The sequence below is a fragment of the Carassius gibelio genome, chromosome A14 (genome assembly GCF_023724105.1).
Source record: "Carassius gibelio isolate Cgi1373 ecotype wild population from Czech Republic chromosome A14, carGib1.2-hapl.c, whole genome shotgun sequence".
Lineage (NCBI taxonomy): Eukaryota > Metazoa > Chordata > Actinopteri > Cypriniformes > Cyprinidae > Carassius > Carassius gibelio.
Window position 1 is genome coordinate 3780111 of NC_068384.1, and position 20917 is coordinate 3801027.

The 20917-nt window shown below is 38.1% G+C and overlaps 2 protein-coding genes across 2 annotated transcripts in view; both read right to left on the minus strand.

The window, feature by feature from the left end:
- Positions 1–20917, minus strand: part of LOC128027289 (teneurin-2) — a 410843-nt gene that overhangs the window by 19270 nt on the left and 370656 nt on the right. The window contains exons 14-18 of the mRNA XM_052614746.1: positions 9335–9535; positions 9033–9218; positions 1539–1685; positions 509–719; positions 38–157 (exon numbers count right to left, since the gene is read on the minus strand). Coding sequence (XP_052470706.1) covers positions 38–157; positions 509–719; positions 1539–1685; positions 9033–9218; positions 9335–9535 — 865 coding nt within the window. The remainder of the gene's footprint in view (positions 1–37; positions 158–508; positions 720–1538; positions 1686–9032; positions 9219–9334; positions 9536–20917) is intronic.
- Positions 13319–16730, minus strand: LOC128027294 (uncharacterized). Its single transcript, XM_052614756.1, has 4 exons — positions 15737–16730; positions 14716–15444; positions 14303–14620; positions 13319–14145 (listed from the first exon to the last, which is right to left on the minus strand). The coding sequence occupies exons 1-4, from the start codon at positions 15822–15824 to the stop codon at positions 14045–14047; spliced, it is 1236 nt and encodes a 411-aa protein (XP_052470716.1). The 5' UTR covers positions 15825–16730; the 3' UTR covers positions 13319–14044.

Consider the following 20917-nt stretch of genomic DNA (forward strand, 5'->3'; position numbering starts at 1 on the left):
AAACATTTTTTGCATGTTTTCACATTTTAAAACTTACGTTCCATCCTGTCGTGTGAGGGTGTAGCCATACTGCGGGTACTTGACAAACGACACATTTACTCCCACCAGTGGGGTTCCATCTGTTGTCACCACCTGACCTCTGATCAGTGATGCCAGACTGGAGAACAGAACAAACAAGAAGACATCAGCTGCTCGATAGTCATTAAATCCAAAGCAATACCATCAATCCAACAACTGCTGTCAAATAAATCCAATAAAGTTCCCGTTAGACAACACATCTGTCAGTCTTTCCCAGAAATACAGTAGAAAGAGACGGGAAGATGTTGTGGCACCACTGACAACAATCGATACAGTACAGTCTTACCAAATAACACAGAACTGACAATAACTATCCCAGCACTCAATTTTCTCTCAACAGATATAGCATCAGTTGTGTGCACTTCAGTGGAAGCGACATGAAATTTACCAGCCCAGCAGGTAGGAAGTTGTGCACAGTAAAGTAAGTTACCTTGCGTTGAATGGATTGTCTGCAGGGATTATATGCGTGCTGTCCCGGCCCACTAGCATCTTAACACGGTCGTAGAAGGAACGGACTTTCTGCTCAGGGTGCTGGCCCTGCTGGATGACCTGTAAGGGATCCCTGGAGCCTCTACAAAGTGGACTGTTCTGGCAGGGACTTTGGATACAGCAGTCTGGATCCATACAGTCAGTCAGACCATCTAGAAGAAAGGAAACAGTGGTGTGATGAGTAATGCCATATTATGATGGTGCACAATCAATCAGAGCTGCCTAAGGCTGCAAAATATTTCTCTCTTCATCTGCTTCTCTGTCAAAAATCAAAAAAAAAAAGTAACGTTCTTCATCTGTTGAACAAGAGAACATTTCATCAAAGTGTTCTTGTACATTTTGAACACAAAGTTGTTGGATTTGAATTTCGATTCTGTTTCAGTATTCATTTACCAAAGAGATCGATAAAGTGCTCTTCTTTCGCTCACCTTTAGGCTTTGAATTAAATCACTTACTACAGAACATCAGACTTGCTTTTTCTAATCCATCATTTCAGATAAAACAGTCTTGCTCTAGTTGTTTTCTGAGAAAAGCTTAGATAATTCCTATGAAATTTACACGTTCAAGAATTGTGAAAAAAAAGGGTATAGATCCAAACAAAAAGTTGCCACATTTGGTTAGAATTGCATATTAATCTCCAGAACCACAAACGACTGACAAACCCACAAGGGCATGAAATACAATAAAGCTACAATGTGCTAAAAAAAAAAAAAAAAAGTCATTCTTAAAAAGGAATCCCCCAAAAAGTGTTATGTGTGATGGTATCAAAACTTTGTCTGACATACATATACATTTCTTGCTCAAACAATGGTTTGTTTGTAAGAACAAATGGCTTTTTTTTGTTTACATAATTCTGTTATTATGTAAAATAAAACAGGAAAATTATACACAACTGCTGTGTGCACTTGTGGCTGTTCCAATCATGTACAATCTTTGTCAAGTTCCCACAGAGTCAAAAAAAGATCTCTCACCTCCTTCATTATCTTTGTTGTCTGCACATGAAGTCTCCATGGCGACATTGCAGCCGGTGCCTCTCCATCCAGTCTTGCACTCACAGTGCCAGCTGTTTTGACCCTGCAGACACTGTCCATTTCCATTACATCGGTTCGGACAGCCATCTGCAAGAGCCAGAAAGAGAGGGAAGATGGATTTAGAGAGGCTGAAATCCATCACGCCAGTCATCAGAGCACTATCAATGATTGTGACCAAAAGTCTGAAAACAAGCTAGAAATTGTTTCCAGAGTTATTAATGTCTGGGTTATTCGGGTAGACGTTTTTTGTACATTTTCAGACATTGATTTTGACAATCAACTTTTTGTTCAGTTGCTTATTAGCCCAACTTTAGGATTTATACTGAAAAAAAATTAGAAGATGAGAACCATTTTAAAAAGGACCATTGTTTGCACCTGTTTAATGCAATATTATACAAACAGCTGTGAGACAGCACACAAAGCATATTAACAAAAACTGCAGACATTATCCAGACAATCAAAATGGACTGCCACAAATGAACACAAAATGCAAATTAGAACAATCCTTTATGTTAATACGTATCTAGATTTTCATTTATGGCTTTGACACTACAGGCAGACATGCATCAGTGCTCACACACAAACATATCTGCCTCCAATGAGCTCAATGCCTGTCTGAAGGGATGAAGTATATGAAAAGCATTACTATTCACACCTCAAATCAGTTCAAACTCTGAGAGCAATTAAATTATCTTCGGTAGTCTGATAGCCGCTGTCGGTAGCAAATGAATTTATCAGAACTCATCCATTCAGGAGGGGATATTTTTACAGAGCACATACACTCTCTCTGACTGTTCATTTACAGTAGCTGATTTGATTTTTCTGGATAGAGAGCAATGCTCTCATGTAAAAATGTGGTTAGGACTGACCGAATCTACAAATCAGATTAGAATGCCTTTTTAGTAAGAGATACAAGCCTGTGTGTGTGAGATCCAAATACTTTTGAATAAGAACATAGTGTGGGAGAATATAAAGGAGTAGAATCATACTTAATCTAAAGACATTTTCTAGACATAGAAAAAAAGTGATTTGATTAATATATCAAGTTTTTGGAGTGAAGTGTGGCGTGTGTGTGGGTGTTTAATGTGTGCGGTTAGGGGATAAACAGACTTCCTAAAAGACAAAAGGCGGAAAACAGTCTTGTCACAACAGTTTTGAGAAGAGTGTGGATTGATGTGAGTGTTTTAAGGAAGCTCTCTCTGGGAGATACAGAGACTGAGATGAACAAACACAAATAGAAATGAAAAGGCTACGCACTATTCTCCTTTAGTCACACCAGTCCATAATTAAGCACCCTAGAGACGGGACATGATGTTTCCAAGTCATCAGGAGTTTTTTTGTAAATAAAACATGCGTTCTAAAATTCTCAGCACTGCCATGGGCATCGTCTCTTACCTCGCTGTAAAACGAAAACCAGACTGTGTCATCAGAAAACAGTGCAAGTACCCCAGAGTTCAATCTCTAACACTTAACACTTCTGTTACTGTGTCACAGCCTCTGCTTATGATTACCCTGGATACACAGCCTTTTGGATGGAGTCAGTTCCCTTAATCACAAGGCTATATAGCATTATTGGCAGCTGACCCAGTGCAGGTGACACTTCAGACGATTTGTGATGAGTGAAATTAAATGGCCTTGACCAGAGGAGTGGGAAAACCCAACATGCACTGGAACGCGTTCATCCATTGTGACTCAAATCAAATGTTGCTTTAATTAATGTAATTTTCAATGTCTGGGGTCCTTGGGATGCCACATTAACAGGCTGCTATGCATCGATTGTCACGCAATATTGAGCTGAGAGGAAAGTCACTTAGCAATGATTGCCTTTTTAATGGAGTTGCCATTTTAAGCAGCCAAATACTTATGAAACACCAGGACAGCAAAAACTATGGTGACCATTGATCTTCTTCATTGGGCAGCATTGTGCAGGGCCCCTCTTTCATGCCAAAAGCCAGTCGATTCTCAGAACACTAACTAGAATAAAGTGGGATTTCACAAACTATTAAGCCACCTGGCTAAAGTAATGTAGGTTGACTCAATTGTAATGTACTTAAAAAGGAGCTGAGATTGCCTTGAGTTGTGGGTCAGCGCACACGGTATGAGAGAGGTACCCAAAGGTGAGATGAGGAAAAAAAGCATGCTGCATAGCAACATTCAGTGGTTGATGGATGGAAAGATGGATAGAAAGAGACAGATGGATTGGTGGAAAGGGAAAAAACTGCAAAAGAAAGGAACAGCAGGCCATGAATTGCAGGCAAAGAAAGAAAGGAAGGAAGGAAGGAAGGAAGGAAGGAAGGAAAAATAAATCTTTTAAAGGATGGAAGGGATATTACAGAGAAAGAACGTTTGGAAGAGAAATCTAGTCCTCCACCTAACTTTCCCATCCACTGGCCTGCAGTCCTCTTGCCTTTAAAGGTTATAAAATAAAAGGTTAGATTCATAAATCCTCCAAATTTGCCTTAGGAAGAGACAAATAAAGTCCCACAGGGAGTAAGCACCTACTGCATAAAATACCCTTTGTCCGGATTTTCCTTGCCTACAGTGTTCCATGTAGTACCACAAAGTCAAATATCCTAAACTTCATCATGAGAATAGTGAAAGTTGAAAATTTTCACTCTAATGGTTTCTGGACTTTAGCGGAGATGAGGTAATGTCCTGTGCACGCTGAACAAGTTCTCACAGAGGCCTTAAGTGTTTGCAAAATCTGTTTGGAAACTTTCATCTTAACAGTCAAACTTTTTTCTGCAATTCATTTTTGCTTTAAAAAATGGTGCAGAAATGTGCACTGCAACGTTAACAACTACCATTCCTTAAAATAATATCCAGATGTGCAGGTAAAACTGGAATGCATTTGTCTTGCATGCGTGTGGGCGTGGTTTCCACCCATGAGCCAATCGTGTGTTTGTGCAACTCACTTCCACTTACCCCCTCATATAAACTCAATGTCTCAAGTGGTCATTCAACTACTATCATTTCCGCCATTAGAGATATGAATATAAACTATATATACTATTGTCTCTAGCTCTTCTGCCAGACTTGCTCCTGTCCAATGATGCATGTACATTTAGGTGATCACTGTGGGCCCTGCATTAGACTCCTTGTTATCCTGCTCTCCCTGCAAACACACAGCACTCCCCTTCTCAGAAAAGCACACACACTTCTGCCTCTCCATTAGTATTCATCCCATGAGTTGGAACTCAGGCAGGCACTGAGACAAAGTCATTACCATGCCTCCTGTGGTCCTGCACCCTGTGTGCTGAAATATGCACAGCAAAAATGTTGCTCACTGCTCCTGACCAACTCTGCACCAATAGCTCATGAAATTTCACACTTATCTTAGGATCCACTCCCTCCCGATCCCTTTACTCGGAAAGGTGATCTACATCCCTCAGGCAGAGCAAAATCTACTCAATCTTTTTCTCCACTCTGCAGTACCTTCCGTAAGTTAGCACTTTTGTCTGAAGCAGACTTGAAGAAGTGTAGGATGCGTCGCTGTTCTGTGCAAACAAAGGCAGACTCAAACAGACTGCTAGGAGCTAGTGTGTCCTGATAAGTGCTGCTCTGCTTCTAGTTGAAACTGCAGTCTACTTAAATGCAAGCATTCCCATTATGCTTAGAGTCATGTAGTTGACCCAGCTCTGCTCCTTTAAAAGTTGTAGGGGGTGGTGTACCGTAATGGTTCCAGCCCAAGTCTATAAACTCAAAGTTTGTCAGTTCCAACTGCTTTAAGAAGCCATCACTATTGTTCTCTTGAGCTAGGCTCTTAACCTCATGTTGCTCCAGGGAAACTGGTCCTTTAACATGTTAACGGTGCCATTTTATGCTTCAAAAATGCAGAATTAAATCCTACCTTTTTTAGGCTACTGGAGGACTCATAAACAAACATTCAAGTATGCAAACTCATTTGCATAGCCAGTGCATTGCAAAAGTGTGCTGCTGTTGTGGTACCAAAGCTTAATACCCAAGAGGATTATAGCTAGTTAGAAACATGTTATAAGATCTAACTGGCTCTGCAAGATTCTTTTCAGGTTGTTGCTCTTGACTGGCAGACCTCATAGACTTATAAGACTGGCTCAATCAACAACTTAACTAGGTTACTGGGGATAAGTTTGGTATACATTTACGATGTCTGCTAACTAACTACTAACATGGACAATCAAACTCAATTCCTGGAGGACTGGAGCCCTGCAAAGTTTTGTTCCAACACACAATGTACCAGCCCGTTGTCCATATACCCACACTTGGGGTCTTGGCCACTTAAGAGCGTGTGCACACAACAGGAAGTAAGTGCACAAGAGTGTACCAGGTTTTAAAAACACCAAAGTGAAGTGCCCTTCACTCACACTAAATCAACACGATCCAAAGCGGTATTCAAGGCTTAATGTATCCCATCATGCATCATGTTGTAGAAATACATTTTGAGACTTTTTTTCAGAGATCTTGCGAGAGGTCACGGAAACTTTCCCAATGTATGTTAAAAATTAGTAATAGTTAGATATTAAATGGAATTTGGTAGTAAAACAAAGAGTTATACATTTTATTGGTGCAAATGAGTAGTGGTATAGTGATAGTTATTTTGTACAACATTTGCAACTGCATTTTATTACTTAATCAAAAGCACCACAAAATTTAATTGTCATCTGTTATAAAGACTTCTGAACAGACATTAAGAAATTTTAAATTAAAGTATTGAAAATAAAAATAAAGCTCTGTAAATATTTGCATTTTTACACTACAATGTGTCCCATCAGGTAATGAAAAGTTCTACACACACTTGTGGTATTCATGCTCACTTGAATACTTGGACCAAATACAGGAAATACATCATACAAGCAGTCAAGTGGTCAAGTGCGAAGACAGCAAGTGTGGGTATTTGGACAAGGGGTTTGTATTCAAATAATCCTAAAAGACTTGAGTAGTTGGATAAGGTGTGTTTAATTAGGGTTGAATCTAAACTCTGCAGGGCTCTGGCCCTCCAGAAATTGAGTGTAACACCACTACTGTAATGGGGGTTCAATTTCTGGGGAACACATGATAGGTAAAAATTGATAGCCTGAATGCACTGTAAATCGCTTTGGATAAAAGTGTCTGCTAAATGCATACATTTAATTTAATTTTAATATACCCCACATTCTGAAGAATTGAATTTTCAATGGAGACTTTTGTACTGTAGCTCAGTTAATGCTGTTGGAGACGGACATTTAAAAAGCAACAAGGTGTAAAACAGATGATTACAGCTATATTATTATCATCTGGCAACAAGAATAATAACACAGATGCTGAAGAACACAGACTAGCACTATAAACCTACACAACATTCTACTCCACCACGGCTACTCTACAAACAGAAGCACACAGTCGTTACGGAGCCAAGCTATCAGAGGTGGGTTGCTCACGACCAGACTAGCAGCTACTGTAGCACTAGTCACAGTACGACGAGGTACAATACCTTCAATACTCCCATCCCAAAAGTCTGCATCAGAGAGGACATTCAGAGGGAACAAAAATGTGTCATAAGAAGACAAATGAATACATGTGTTGCATTTGAATCAGTTAAAAACAGAAGAATTTTGAGAAATCAAAATGGAAACTGAAAATGGAAGCCATTTACAAGGCTTTTTTAGCCTACAGAAAGAATTTGATGACAATAAGCTGGCAGACTTCCTGTTGTGGCGTACAATGGGGAGAAGGATTAAAGGCAAAGCACTTTCAGTCTTTGTCGCTCATGTCATCTTTGGAGTGACAGACAAATATGCACACACATATCCACAGATGATAAGAGTCTATTTTTGAGAGAATGAAGTCAAGAAAAAAAGGGGTGTGACTTATCAAGGTGAAGACGCTTTTACCTTTTATCAGTCACTGCTACTCCACAAGGACTGTTCATTACCCAGCAGCCCACACATCTGCCTCCACTGTGTGAGGCATGTTCAAACTCAACTTAGTCTGTTCTCAGTCCAACACCAGACAGAGGAACAGTCTACTACTGCGTGCGACTATGAAAAAGTATATAGGAGCACCAGTGCAACTGCCCCAATCAGCATATTTGTGTTTGACCTCAGGGGGGCTTCAAAGCTTTCTACTCGCAACATGATTTTACAGCATTGAGTAATGTATCACATACATATTTGTTGATTCCTTGAAACACTCACCTCTCAAAACTAAGGCATTTTGTTCAGTGCTGAGTTATGCAAGCACACGAATCTTCTCATTATAACAATGTAAATGTAAATCAGTGTAGAGAACTTTGTTGACTATAAAGGAACTTTGTGAGATCACAATGAACTAAGGTGAGTGGCAGCTTTTAATGATTATTAAGGGAGTTTCCAAATATGATATTGATTTAATGCAACAGTTTAATAAACAATAAGTTAATATTGAGAAACTTACATGAACTGACTACAATGCCTGATTTTGCTCTATTTCGTCAACAAAAATATTTTAAAACAAAGTCATATGTTTTTCATTTATTCATGAACATGCATTTTATAAACAAATCTAGTGAATCAATGAATCAATTACCCATTCATAAAGACACAATCACTTGCTTCACTCCTGAATTAATCAGCCGTTCGAACAAATCCATTGAATGAATGATTCAGTGAAAATATGATTTCAGTTATTTAAATAATTTAATATCATCTCATTGTAATTTCATCCCACCGCTGAGCCTCATTAAATGTCTGTAAATATACTTTTGTGGACTCTACAGTAGATTACAATCCCTCTGCATATATATTGTCAAATTGTGGACAGCATTTTGGGCAGTATTTGAGACAAGGCCTTAATATTAGTAGTTTTAGAGAATTGTACTGTATATCCCATCCTTATGGATCAGTCAAGAGAAAAATCATTAGAACCACCAGTATAAACTTCTGTTGTTCCCCTAAATCCATGAGCTGCATGCATGTAGGTCATGTTCTTGGATCAATCTTTGCTGGTCCTTAAGAAGCCATTGCCTAAACCAAGGGTGTCCAATCCTGCTCCTGGAGGGCCACTGTCCTGTAAAGTTTAACTACAGGACAATGGCACTCAGTCACTGTACCAGCTAATCAAGGTCTTACAAGGCATAGTAGAAACTTCAAGGCAGCAGTGTTGAGGTAGGTTGGAGCTGAACTCTGCAGGTCAGTGGTCCTCCAGGACTGAGTTTGGACACTCCTGGCCCAAACCATAATTTAGGCCCAAAGAGAGCAATAATAATAACACTGCTCTAGACCCTAAACTCATCTCTAACACCTTTCCCTAATATCTGACTGGTTAATAATATTGTTGCCCCAGGACCAACAAGGATGATCCAAAAACAGGTCCCTCTCATGTAAAGCTTGAAGCACAGAAAAAAGGAAGGACTCTATATAATGTTCATGAAAGCAATAGAGGCAGAGCAGATGCACTGGAAATGGTCTGTGCCTGGGTCAAGGGTGGGCGAATGCCTACCGATGGTGCAGTGTTCTCCGTTCCAGCCCTGTTCACACTCGCACTTCCCATCTTTACAGGTGCCGTGCTTCACGCATAGTGGGTTACACACACGCTGGTCACATGCCGCGCCTGTCCAGCCTTCCTCGCATCGACACGAGCCACCCATGCATACACCATGTGTCCCGCAATCGACTGAGCAAACCTCTGTTGAGAAAAGAATAGGGTACTACAATCACTATTTACATACCATACATTAGAAATCAGGAATAATTCAATGAAACATTTGTATTACTGAGATCCAATCAAACATGCAGACTGACCGACAGAACAATCAGGGCCCATCCAATTGGGGTCACAGCTACAGATGCCTGTGTCTGGAATAAAAGCACCATGACCATGGCACTGATCTGGGCATTGTGCTCTGGGCAGCTCACAGCTTGGTCCACCCCAGCCTGGTTTACAGTGGCAATCCCCATTCACACAGATGCCATTATTTGAGCAGGTTGGATCCATACAGTCAACTGTGTACAAAAGGTGAAAGCCATGAATGAGGCTTCATCAGTCAGAAATGTAAAAGCCCAATGATACTGCTACTGTTTTCTTTCCTGTGTTGACATAATATCTATTGAAAAGTTTTGGTGGGACATGTTGAAGGGCTTGCCCATTTTTAAAGGTCAACGCTGCATCCGAAATTGAATACTGTCTGAGTAGTCTGAGAGGTATTACATTTGAATTTGAACTTACTTTGAGACCATTAAAAAGAATGTTCTATATACTATGAATATAGTAGCGTGAATGAAATTCAGACGTACTACATCCGCCATGTTGTTTCTGTCACGTGACCTACAAGCATCAGTGCACTGCCATTCATAAATCCTCTCCCGTGGCCTCTTGGGATAGTTAAGTGTCCATCAACTGCGCAATCCACGATCCAGGGCATAGTAGATCATTCGGGTACTTTTCGATTACTTTTTTTTTAATAGTATGAATTTGGACATACTACTCTTTTGGCATACTGTTTCCCCATGCTTTATAGTACGGAATTATTTGATCTCGGACACAGCACATGACTTTATTTAATGTCAAAACCATGATCATGCATTTTCTACTTGCTATTTCTAGTCAAAAGTGGTATCAGCAGGAGGGACTGCTATGCAGCATTTGATTGGACAAAATTAGCGAATGCAAGATTGGTCATAGGAGAAGGAAACACTGTACATTTTAAATTAATTTGTGTACAACTTAAGTTGATCGGTTGGGGGAAGTCATGGCCTAATGGTTACAGAGTTGGACTCTTAATCAAAAGGTTGCAGGTTCGAGTCTCGTACCGGCAGGAATTGTAGGTGGTGAGAGTGAATGTACAGCACTCTCTCCACCTTCAATATCACAACTGAGGTGCCCTTGAGCAAGGTCCCGAACCTCCCAACTGCTCCCTGTGCGCCAGAGCATAGATGGCTCACTGATCTGTGTGTGTGTGTGTGTGTGTGTGTGTGTGTGTGTGTGCGTGCTTAGGATGGGTTAAATGCAGAGCACTAATTCTGATTATGGGTAAACATACTTGGCCACGTGTCATGTCAATTTTACCTTATATTCAATGTCCTGTTTTCCCATATATTTACATATTTAATTATTAGACCAGTTACCAAATTACTATTGTGCTCACTGTATATCTTTAGATATTGAGAACATTCAAAGGGATTTACAATCACACATAACTGGGTTTTCTGGGATTTTGAAGAAAGCATGCACAAGCACATACTATGTCTTTCATCTAAGCATGAAAAATCAATATCCCACACCTTAAGTGTGAGAATGGCAGTTTCCTGTCTAGAACCTTTCACACTCACTTCTCAAACCCTCTCTTTCTCAGCATCTCCGTCTGTCTTTCGTACTCTCCCTTCCTCTGTCTTTTGACTTTGACCCTGTCTCTCACATGTTCCATTTGGGGTGCTTCAAAAAATTTATATTGACTGCTGAGCGAAAGAAGAGATCTGGCCATGAAAAGTGTGAGAAAGCCATTTGGCAAATTACCCGGCCCTGAGGTGCCCTGCGTGACACCCCTGTCTCAGCCCGCCTCGGCTGACAGAAGTACTGCTCCTTTCCCCTCACGCACACAAAACCAATCATGCAAAATGTTTATGCTGCAGAAACTGCACATCATGGATATCGATTTCCGTGTCACCGGCACTTCAGGTAAATTGTTTAAATGTCTCTGCTGTGATGAATATCTAATTTGAGAAATCTTAGAATGGCTGAAAAAAAAAAAACACCCGAAAGGAGCAAAAGTGCTGACCTTGTGATCTTCAACACCCCAAGTACCTCATTCTCCACTAAAATACACTCTCTCTCTTTTAATACACATACATTTGTTGCTTATTTCTTATCGAGTGAAGATATTTTTTATAATCTAAACCTAACCGTGACCTTTTGGCATTTTTAGATTTTTATTTAGACATTAATATGTTGAATTTCCTCTTTGGAACTCTTATTTATATACATTTGCACCTTAAAATACAAAATCTGACTGACATACCATACACATCTAAAGAAATTGTTAATTTTGTCATTATTCATGGTGCCTGACAACCACTTGTGGGTAGCATGCTTTCATATTATTGAAAATAAATAAATATTTCCTTTTGTGTTACATGGACACACAAAATATGTGTGTATTTGTAAACAATGACATAATTTTCATTTTTAGGTGAATAATTCATTTAAAAATCTTCAATCCCCCTCTAAACACTTTAATTTGGGACTGATGCCAGACTGATGATAATGAATTAGGGATTTGGAGAAGGAGAATTAGAGAGCATTAATATGCGAGGCTTCTGTTGTTGTGTTTGTTTAGCTTCCATCACTGTCTCTCTGTAATAACAGCAAAGACGTCCTGAAACTCTGTTTTCCATCAACCTATTTCTTTGTTTGTTAGCTTTTTTTCATCCCAGCCTCTCCCTTTGTCCTCTTATACAATACCTCAGCTTTTTTTCTTCTGTCTTACCCATTTTCTTTCTCTTCGCTTTCCATTTTTAGACTAATTTTCCTCTTTCTTATTGTCACTCACTGTCTTACCCAAAAGCCACTGAACTTAAAAGAACACACAAACACACCCAGAGGAAAAACTATTTGCTCATTGGTTGCTTTTTCTAAGCTCAGGAGACATAGTTGTGATTCTCCTATGTTTCTTGATTAAGTGTCAGCTGTTTATCAGATGTTTCTCCTAAAATTCCTTAGGAGAAACAAATATAGACGCAAATGAGAGATGTCTAAGAGAGTCAAAACTGAGATTGTGGTGAGAGAAGCTTGAATTATCTCTTTATTGTCTAAATTAGGTGTCAGCTTTGTCTTCCCATGTTTCTCCTAAAATCGATTAGGAGAAATAAGAGTAGACACAACTGAGACATGAGAAATATCTGAGACTTAATTGAGATTCTTAGTTAGCTCTTGTTGTAGTATCAGCTGTGTCTCAGATGTTTCTCCTAAAATCCATTAGGAGAAATAAGAGTAGACACAACTGAGACATGAGAAATATCTGAGACTTAATTGAGATTCTTAGTTAGCTCTTGTTGTAGTATCAGCTGTGTCTCAGATGTTTCTCCTAAAATCCATTAGGAGAAATAAGAGTAGACACAACTGAGACATGAGAAATATCTGAGACTTAATTGAGATTCTTATTTAGCTCTTGTTGTAGTATCAGCAGTGTCTCAGATGTTTCTCCTAAAATCCATTAGGAGAAATAAGAGTAGACACAACTGAGACATGAGAAATATCTGAGACTTAATTGAGATTCATAGTTAGCTCTTGTTGTAGTATCAGCAGTGTCTCAGATGTTTCTCCTAAAATCCATTAGGAGAAATAAGAGTAGACACAACTGAGACATGAGAAATATCTGAGACTTAATTGAGATTCTTAGTTAGCTCTTGTTGTAGTATCAGCAGTGTCTCAGATGTTTCTCCTAAAATCCATTAGGAGAAATAAGAGTAGACACAACTGAGACATGAGAAATATCTGAGACTAAATTGAGATTCTTAGTTAGCTCTTGTTGTAGTATCAGCAGTGTCTCAGATGTTTCTCCTAAAATCCATTAGGAGAAATAAGAGTAGACACAACTGAGACATGAGAAATATCTGAGACTAAATTGAGATTCTTAGTTAGCTCTTGTCGTAGTATCAGCAGTGTCTCAGATGTTTCTCCTAAAATCCATTAGGAGAAATAAGAGTAGACACAACTGAGACATGAGAAATATCTGAGACTAAATTGAGATTCTTAGTTAGCTCCTGTTGTAGTATCAGCAGTGTCTCAGATGTTTCTCCTAAAACTCTCTTTATTGTCTTGCTGTAATCTCTTTCAACACTAATTAGAGAAAGTGTTTTCACTCAGAGATTGCTCTTACTAAGCTCAGCATTTATGATTGTGATTCTCATCAGTGTCCACTTTAGGTTTCAGATTTGACTTCACATTTTCCTCATAAAATTGCCCAGGGAACATACAAATAGACATAAATGAGACTAAAGTAAATTTGGAGAAGACAAGACATCCATGAGACTGTATTAAAATGAAGATGGGAGAGCTCTTCAGTGTCTTGCAGAAAGTTTTATTGCTCAGACGTTAGGCTGCTTTTACTGTGCTCAGTATGAGGTTAACATTTTCTTTGCTCATGTAGGTTTCAAGTTTCATTTTACATGCTTAATACAATGGCAAGAAAATACAATATGGAAATCTTTTACAAGGCACTTCAAATAAAAAAAAAAAAAATTAAATAGTGTTAGATACTGCACATGAGTTATGTTTATACTTTGCAATCTCTGTAAAGACACATATTTTAATCTTAGAGAAACAAGTTTTCTACAATATCAAACTAAAATATATAGTTTCTTTTTTACACTTTATAAGCAGCATTTAAAAAAAAAAACTAACAAATTCTAGACTGCAGCACAGCTACATATAGATACTTAAATACAGAAACAGCAAAATAAAATACCAGTAAATGACACAACATCATTCATGTAACACTACAATTACATAAACATTTAAGTTGATCTCATGCGACACTTGTTTATAAGGGCTTTCTTCAGCTTTGACTTTTCAACTGGTTTCCATCCATGACATTTGCCGCAGCTCATGACATAAGCTACAATTGGGGAAAAAGGGAAAATGTTACATGAACTGGTCAAGGGAAATACTGTAACTATACTTTTAATCCCATTGTGCCTATAACATGACCAAACATTAGATTAAATGTATGGAACATGAAGTTGACATTTGATAAAAAGGATTTAGGAACTTACTTAGTATTCCATTTACTTTACTTTTATCCAAAATTGTCTTGCCCTCTGGGACTTTGCCATGCTTTCCAAATGCTACAGAGTTTGAACATTCTTCATGAGTGAAGAACTGATCAAACAGTAGATGGAAAAGACGAAGACAGTCCTTCTTTGACTCTTGGTGAATAGCTGCTAGTTTGGTAGAGGACAAGAGCAGCCCACTGTCTGGGTAAAGTTCTTGTTGGCCAGGTCTGGTTTGAGGCATCAGCACCCCACTTTCACGTGATATGTAGTCTTCCATCTTATCTATAAATTCTCTGAGTACCTGTAGGTGTTCAAGATCTGAAACAAAAAAGGTAGGAGTAAAAGCTTTTACAGTGGTTGAGGAATTATTAATGAATCAGAAATGTCCCTTTACATGCAATCATTTTACTTACTCATGCTGGAAAGCACATCTTTCATCATCTTATTCTCTTTAAGTAATGCCTGTACCTCCAGCTTGCATGTTTCACATGGCTCCCATTGTTCATTTTCATAGGAAGAATTCTGTGATCTGACTGTGGGATCTTCATACTCCTCAGGCTCTAACCCAAGCTGGTCATCCTGAATTGTGACTTCAGCTGAGGGGTGAGGTATAGACGGGTTATACAGAAGCCCCAAAAATGTTTCTTTTGGGGTTGAATTATGTGTAATGGTTTGTCTTTGATGTTCATCTAAATCTAAGAAACCTGGCTGGTCTTGATTACAATACTCAGATGGTGTCATGGGCTGTGGATTAAAAGGCTTAACAGAGCATGGTAATTGCACAGATTGATGTTGGGTTGGTGGCAATCCTGGAGACGGAGGCTGGGTTAGTGCAGAGGAAGGACCATGTTCAACTGGTGCAGAAGCGACCCGATTCTGGTTATAAAATGATTCAGCAGATGCATAATTTCTTTTTATGTCCTTCTTTGCACCCTTTCTCGGGTCCTGCTTTTGGTCACAGAACCCAATGTGATCTACAGTGGCATTATAAAATTTGTTGTCTGACCATCTTGCAAGAACTCGAGCTCCTGGAATGAGTCCCTCAAAGCTAGTAATTGGCGACTCCTTTTCTGTAAGTATGTCGCAGGTCTTACAAATTCTTGCAGTATATCCATCTTCAAATGTTAGAAAAACATAAAGTCCTGTAATTGTAAGAATAAATCCAAAGTCAATAAATAGTCACTAGGAATACAACATTGAAGCTTTTTGATTCATAATAAACCCCAATACATATGCACATTACATTTAACAACCAACCACCACAAATTTCCCAAACACTGTAAGCAAGCATAGCTTAATTGGCAGTGTCAGCAATTCAAAAAGTCATGGGTTCAAGGCAAGCCTAAGGGACACACAAAGGCTTATTGACGTACAGACTTAATTTAAATGAAGCCTTTAATACAATTGACTGTCAAAACTATTAAACTTATTTACCTTCTTGTTCTTCATTTTGTAGGGCAGTGACTGGCTCACTGACTTTTCTTTTTTTGATTGGGTTACGGATTCTTTTAGGTATCTCCATCACACTGATCTCTGTTCTGTGGATAAGACCAAATTCTCAGTACCATAAACTATGCCTAATAAAAAGATCTTTGTGGGCTACTTACCTTCTCTTTCTGCTTCCCTCACTGTTTAGTGTCATTACACTTGGTGGTAAAATGCCAGTTTTTACAATGGGCAATATAAATGTTGTGTTTATGGTTATTTGTATCTATGGTTTGAACCATCTCCTACTTGTTTAAGTGCACCATGACATTCATGGCAATCATTGCTCACAGGTAAACTGCACACCTGATGTAATCAGTGCAACACCTATACTGCCAAGTGAGGCAAAATACTTTAGCTAACAATGTCAGATGTGTTTGGCTAATTTATAAAAGAAGCAGTGCAAATAAACTTGCCACAGTATTGTTTGATTAAATTTTTTAAGCAAGTTATTTGGTTGAGTAGTACAGTATATACTCTTGAGTCACAAGAGAAAGGATGGCGCAAATAACAATTAATCAGTCTCGTTGGAGAAGGAAAATTAAGGACCAATCAAAAATGAAAAGATATAGAAGAAAAATCATCAAAGTGAGAATTTATTGTTTTTGTTTGTTTGTTTGTTTGTTTTTTGAAAGTTTGCACACTTTGGTGTTTGTTCTTGTTCTTGCAGGAAAAAAACACTGCAACCTTAGGAGACATGTCAATCCACAGAGCAGATGATTGCTCTGCAGAAGTGCTTGGAGTGGACAATGGCATTTCTCAGACAGAGGGATCTTCTATGATGTACGGACCTGAACTTTGTAATGTTAATGAAGAGTTTTATACAAAACAAGACTACACTCCGTACACTACTGATTGTGATGTGGAACATTTTGATCCTATTCACTATGGTATTGATGCTGATTGGAATGATGGCACTTTATTTGACAATGACCTTAATGATGATGCAGAAATTCAATTTAAGGAACATCCTGGTGATTGTTCACTTTACAAAAATGCTCCTGTATCTACTGCAGAAAGCGTTCTCATTATACTAGCTTTTGCTAATAGACACAAAATTACAGGGAAAGCCCTGAGTGACTTGGTCAAATTGATCTCCCTGCATTGTCCAGTAGAACATCAAACAGAGTGCCTGGGAAATCTAAAAAAAATCAAACAAATCTTTGATAATGCAGGTCCCTCATTTATTGTGCACAAATATTGCAACGGTTGTTACATGTCAGTAGAGAGCGATAACGGCCAGTGTCAGGTCTGTGAAGCAGAGGTATCAACTTCATATTTCATTGAAGTTCCAATTGAATCTCAAATTAAGGCATTGTTCGCAAAAAAAGGTTTTGAGGAAAAGTTAAAATTTAGATTGATTAGACAAAAAAAGGGCCAGTGCAATGTAGAGGATATATATGATGGACAAGTATATCAGAAGTTTTTGGCAGGTGGTGGGTTACTTAGTGATTCCCACAATATTTCCTTACTCTGGAACATAGATGGCATTCCTGTTTTCAAGTCCTCTAAATTCTCAGTGTGGCCTTTTTATTGTATCATAAATGAACTAAATTTTGTTGAGCGTACAAACAGAGAAAACATGATTCTTGCAGGTCTTTGGTTTGGTGAGTCAAAACCATCTATGCTGACTTTCCTTAAACCGCTGTGTGACACTCTTAATAATATACAAAGAGATGGAGTCCTTGTTAAATTTTATGAATCAGATAGTCCCTTTATTTGCAGAGTATTAACCATTGCAGGTACTTGTGATTTACCCGCAAAAGCTTTAGTGTTAAATACTATTCAGTACAATGGACATTTTGGATGTTTAAAATGTGAACAGCCTGGCAAGACAATTAAAACAGGAGAAAGGGGACATGTGCATACTTTCCCCTTTCAAACTGAAGATCCAAAGGGTCCTGCACGTACTCATACGAGATTTGTGGAAGATGCCAAGTTGTCATTTGATTCAGAAACCATAGTGCGTGGAGTTAAGGGTCCCACATACCTCAGCACAGTAAATAGCTTTGATTTGATCTTAGGCACAGGTGTTGATTACATGCATTCTGTGCTTCTTGGTGTAATGCGACTTTTGATGCATTTGTGGTTTTCCACAGAATTCTCACGCTGTTCTTTTAGCATGGTCAGATCAATTAGTGAAGTAGACAAACGCATGAGTGAAATTCAACCACCATTTAAAACACGTTTCCCTCGCTCTGTTTCTGTCCACAGAATGTACTATAAAGCTTCAGAGTACCGGTGTATGTTGTTGTTCTTTGGGCCATTAGTTTTTCGAGGTATTCTTGCAAACCTATACTACAATCACTTTCTGCTACTAAGTGAAGCAATGTTCATTCTTCTTTTGGATTCCATAACCTTTGCACAAATAGATCACGCTGAGAAACTTCTGTGGAAGTTTTGTTCTCAGATGAATGAGCTTTATGGTGACAGATACCTGACAGCCAATGTTCACTTATTAGTTCATTTAGCAGACAGTGTTAGAGCTCTTGGACCTTTGTGGACCCATTCTTGCTTTCACTTTGAGGACAAAAATGGACATTTGCTTCGTCTCATTCATGGAACTCAAAATATTCCTCTACAAATGGTAAATGCAGTGAAACTTATTCAGTGTCTCCCAAATATTGCTCAAACCACCAAAATTGATAATACCACTGCTGATTTCATTGCCAAGATGACAAATGACACAAGTCATTTTTGTTTTTCAAACACAGGTGCCTTTAGAGTGAAAGAAATGGGTGTTCCCTTCAATCTTTTGCTGGATTGCGCAGACATGTCTACATTAGAAAGGTTTTTAGGACATAGCTTACATAGTAATGTTGTGAAGGCATTTAGCAGAGTTCAGATAGGCCGAACTGTCTATTCCTCAAAGCAGTATGTCAGAGCCAAAAGAAGAAACAATTGCACTGTGACATTTCATGATGGAAAGAAGTATGTTATGGTCAAATTGACTTCTTTTTCTTTTATAAAGATGGAGACAATTTTTCAAATGAGAGACATCTTGCTTTTGTGAATGAATTGTCATGCACAGGACTAGATCTCCAGCAGGACATTGTAACAGGAGCAACTTGTTTTCACATTGTAAGCTTACTTGAGAATCCTATAAAAAGAAAAGTTCTAGTTCTTGAAAATATTTTAAGCAAACTAATGTTTTTAAATGTGTCTTCAATGCCAGGCATTGCATATGCATCACATTTCCCAAACACATTGGAAAGGGATTGATTGATTGAATGAATGCATAACCACAACAAGAATTTGTTGTAATTGTAGATGAATAATGGTATGGTATATAATTGTATAAAATTTCTTTATGGTTGCTACATAACATTTTTCTTTGTTTAATATATCTGTAGTAAAATCAATGGGTTTTATTATCATGTATGTATGTCATTTGATTGTGAGTTTAAAATAAAATTGAAAAATGAACTCTCTAGCTAAGAATAATAGCCACCTTTACGGAAAGAAAATATATTTCCTAATATATGAAGGATAAATATATTTAAATTAAATAATTGTAAATTAAAAATACAGAATAATATAGAGGACCAGGCCTGGATTTTACGTTGTGTTTTGTTTATCTTTTATTATGTGTGCGCGTGGCAGTCCTCCATGAGGGGTTTACCGCATTACTTTCAGTTTGTTTATTTATTTGGATTAAAGTCTTTAAATCTTCGCCGGTTCCTGCCTTCTTCTTCCCAACTCTACGAACTGTTGCATACATGTTTTATATTTTCAAACATATATAGTTTAAAATAGCACACCTGCTTATACTAAAGCACTTAGGGAATCACTGTAAGAAGTGCCCAGCCATTATTTTTTAAACATATCATATCTTACAAGTGTTTGTCCAATCGTTATTCTATATACAGGCTCTACTGTTCAGCACCACAGTAACTCCATGAATATACACACACCACAAACCCTTCTAAAATTCAAAGTAATACAACAATAAATACTAGCAGATCTCCCCCTATATTCATATTCATGCAAATCATGCAAGGAACCAGAAATCTGCTTTGACTCATTCCATGAATAAGTATATATATATACGTATGTGTATAAATTAATTCACATTTATGTGGAAACCTCTATATGCAATTTAACCAATAAAAGATCAAATCTGAGATTTATTTTAGTCTTTGATTCTAAATATATTTATGTTCAATACATACTATATTGTCAATGCATATATTGATGTATAGTGAAAATATTAGCACCGGTTATAATATTTGGAAATGTATTATGTAATATGTCACATTATATATTTGTCAATATATTCCCATATATTATTGTTTCGTAAGGGCTGAGCACGGTGCAAGATGTTACCAAGATCTCTTATGAAGCTTTAGAGGAGATAAATGTGAGAGTGTCTCTATCTAAGGAGAATAATCTGAGCACAGTGAGTGATGTAGCTGAGATCTCTTATGAAGATTTAGAGGAGATAAATGTGAGAGTGTGAGTGTCTCTATCTAAGGAGAATAATCTGAGCACAGTGAGTGATGTAGCTGAGATCTCTTATGAAGCTTTAGAGGAGATAAATGTGAGAGTGTGAGTGTCTCTGGTTAAGGAGAATAATCTGAGCACAGTGAGTGATGTAGCTGAGATCTCTTATGAAGATTTAGAGGAGATAAATGTGAGAATGTGAGTGTCTCTATCTAAGGAGAATAATCTGAGCACAGTGAGTGATGTAGCTGAGATCTCTTATGAAGCTTTAGAGGAGATAAATGTGAGAGTGTGAGTGTCTCTGGTTAAGGAGAATAATCTGAGCACAGTGAGTGATGTAGCTGAGATCTCTTATGAAGATTTAGAGGAGATAAATGTGAGAATGTGAGTGTCTCTATCTAAGGAGAATAATCTGAGCACAGTGAGTGATGTAGCTGAGATCTCTTATGAAGCTTTAGAGGAGATAAATGTGAGAGTGTGAGTGTCTCTGGTTAAGGAGAATAATCTGAGCACAGTGAGTGATGTAGCTGAGATCTCTTATGAAGCTTTAGAGGAGATAAATGTGAGAGTGTGAGTGTCTCTATCTAAGGAGAATAATCTGAGCACAGTGAGTGATGTAGCTGAGATCTCTTATGAAGCTTTAGAGGAGATAAATGTGAGAATGTGAGTGTCTCTATCTAAGGAGAA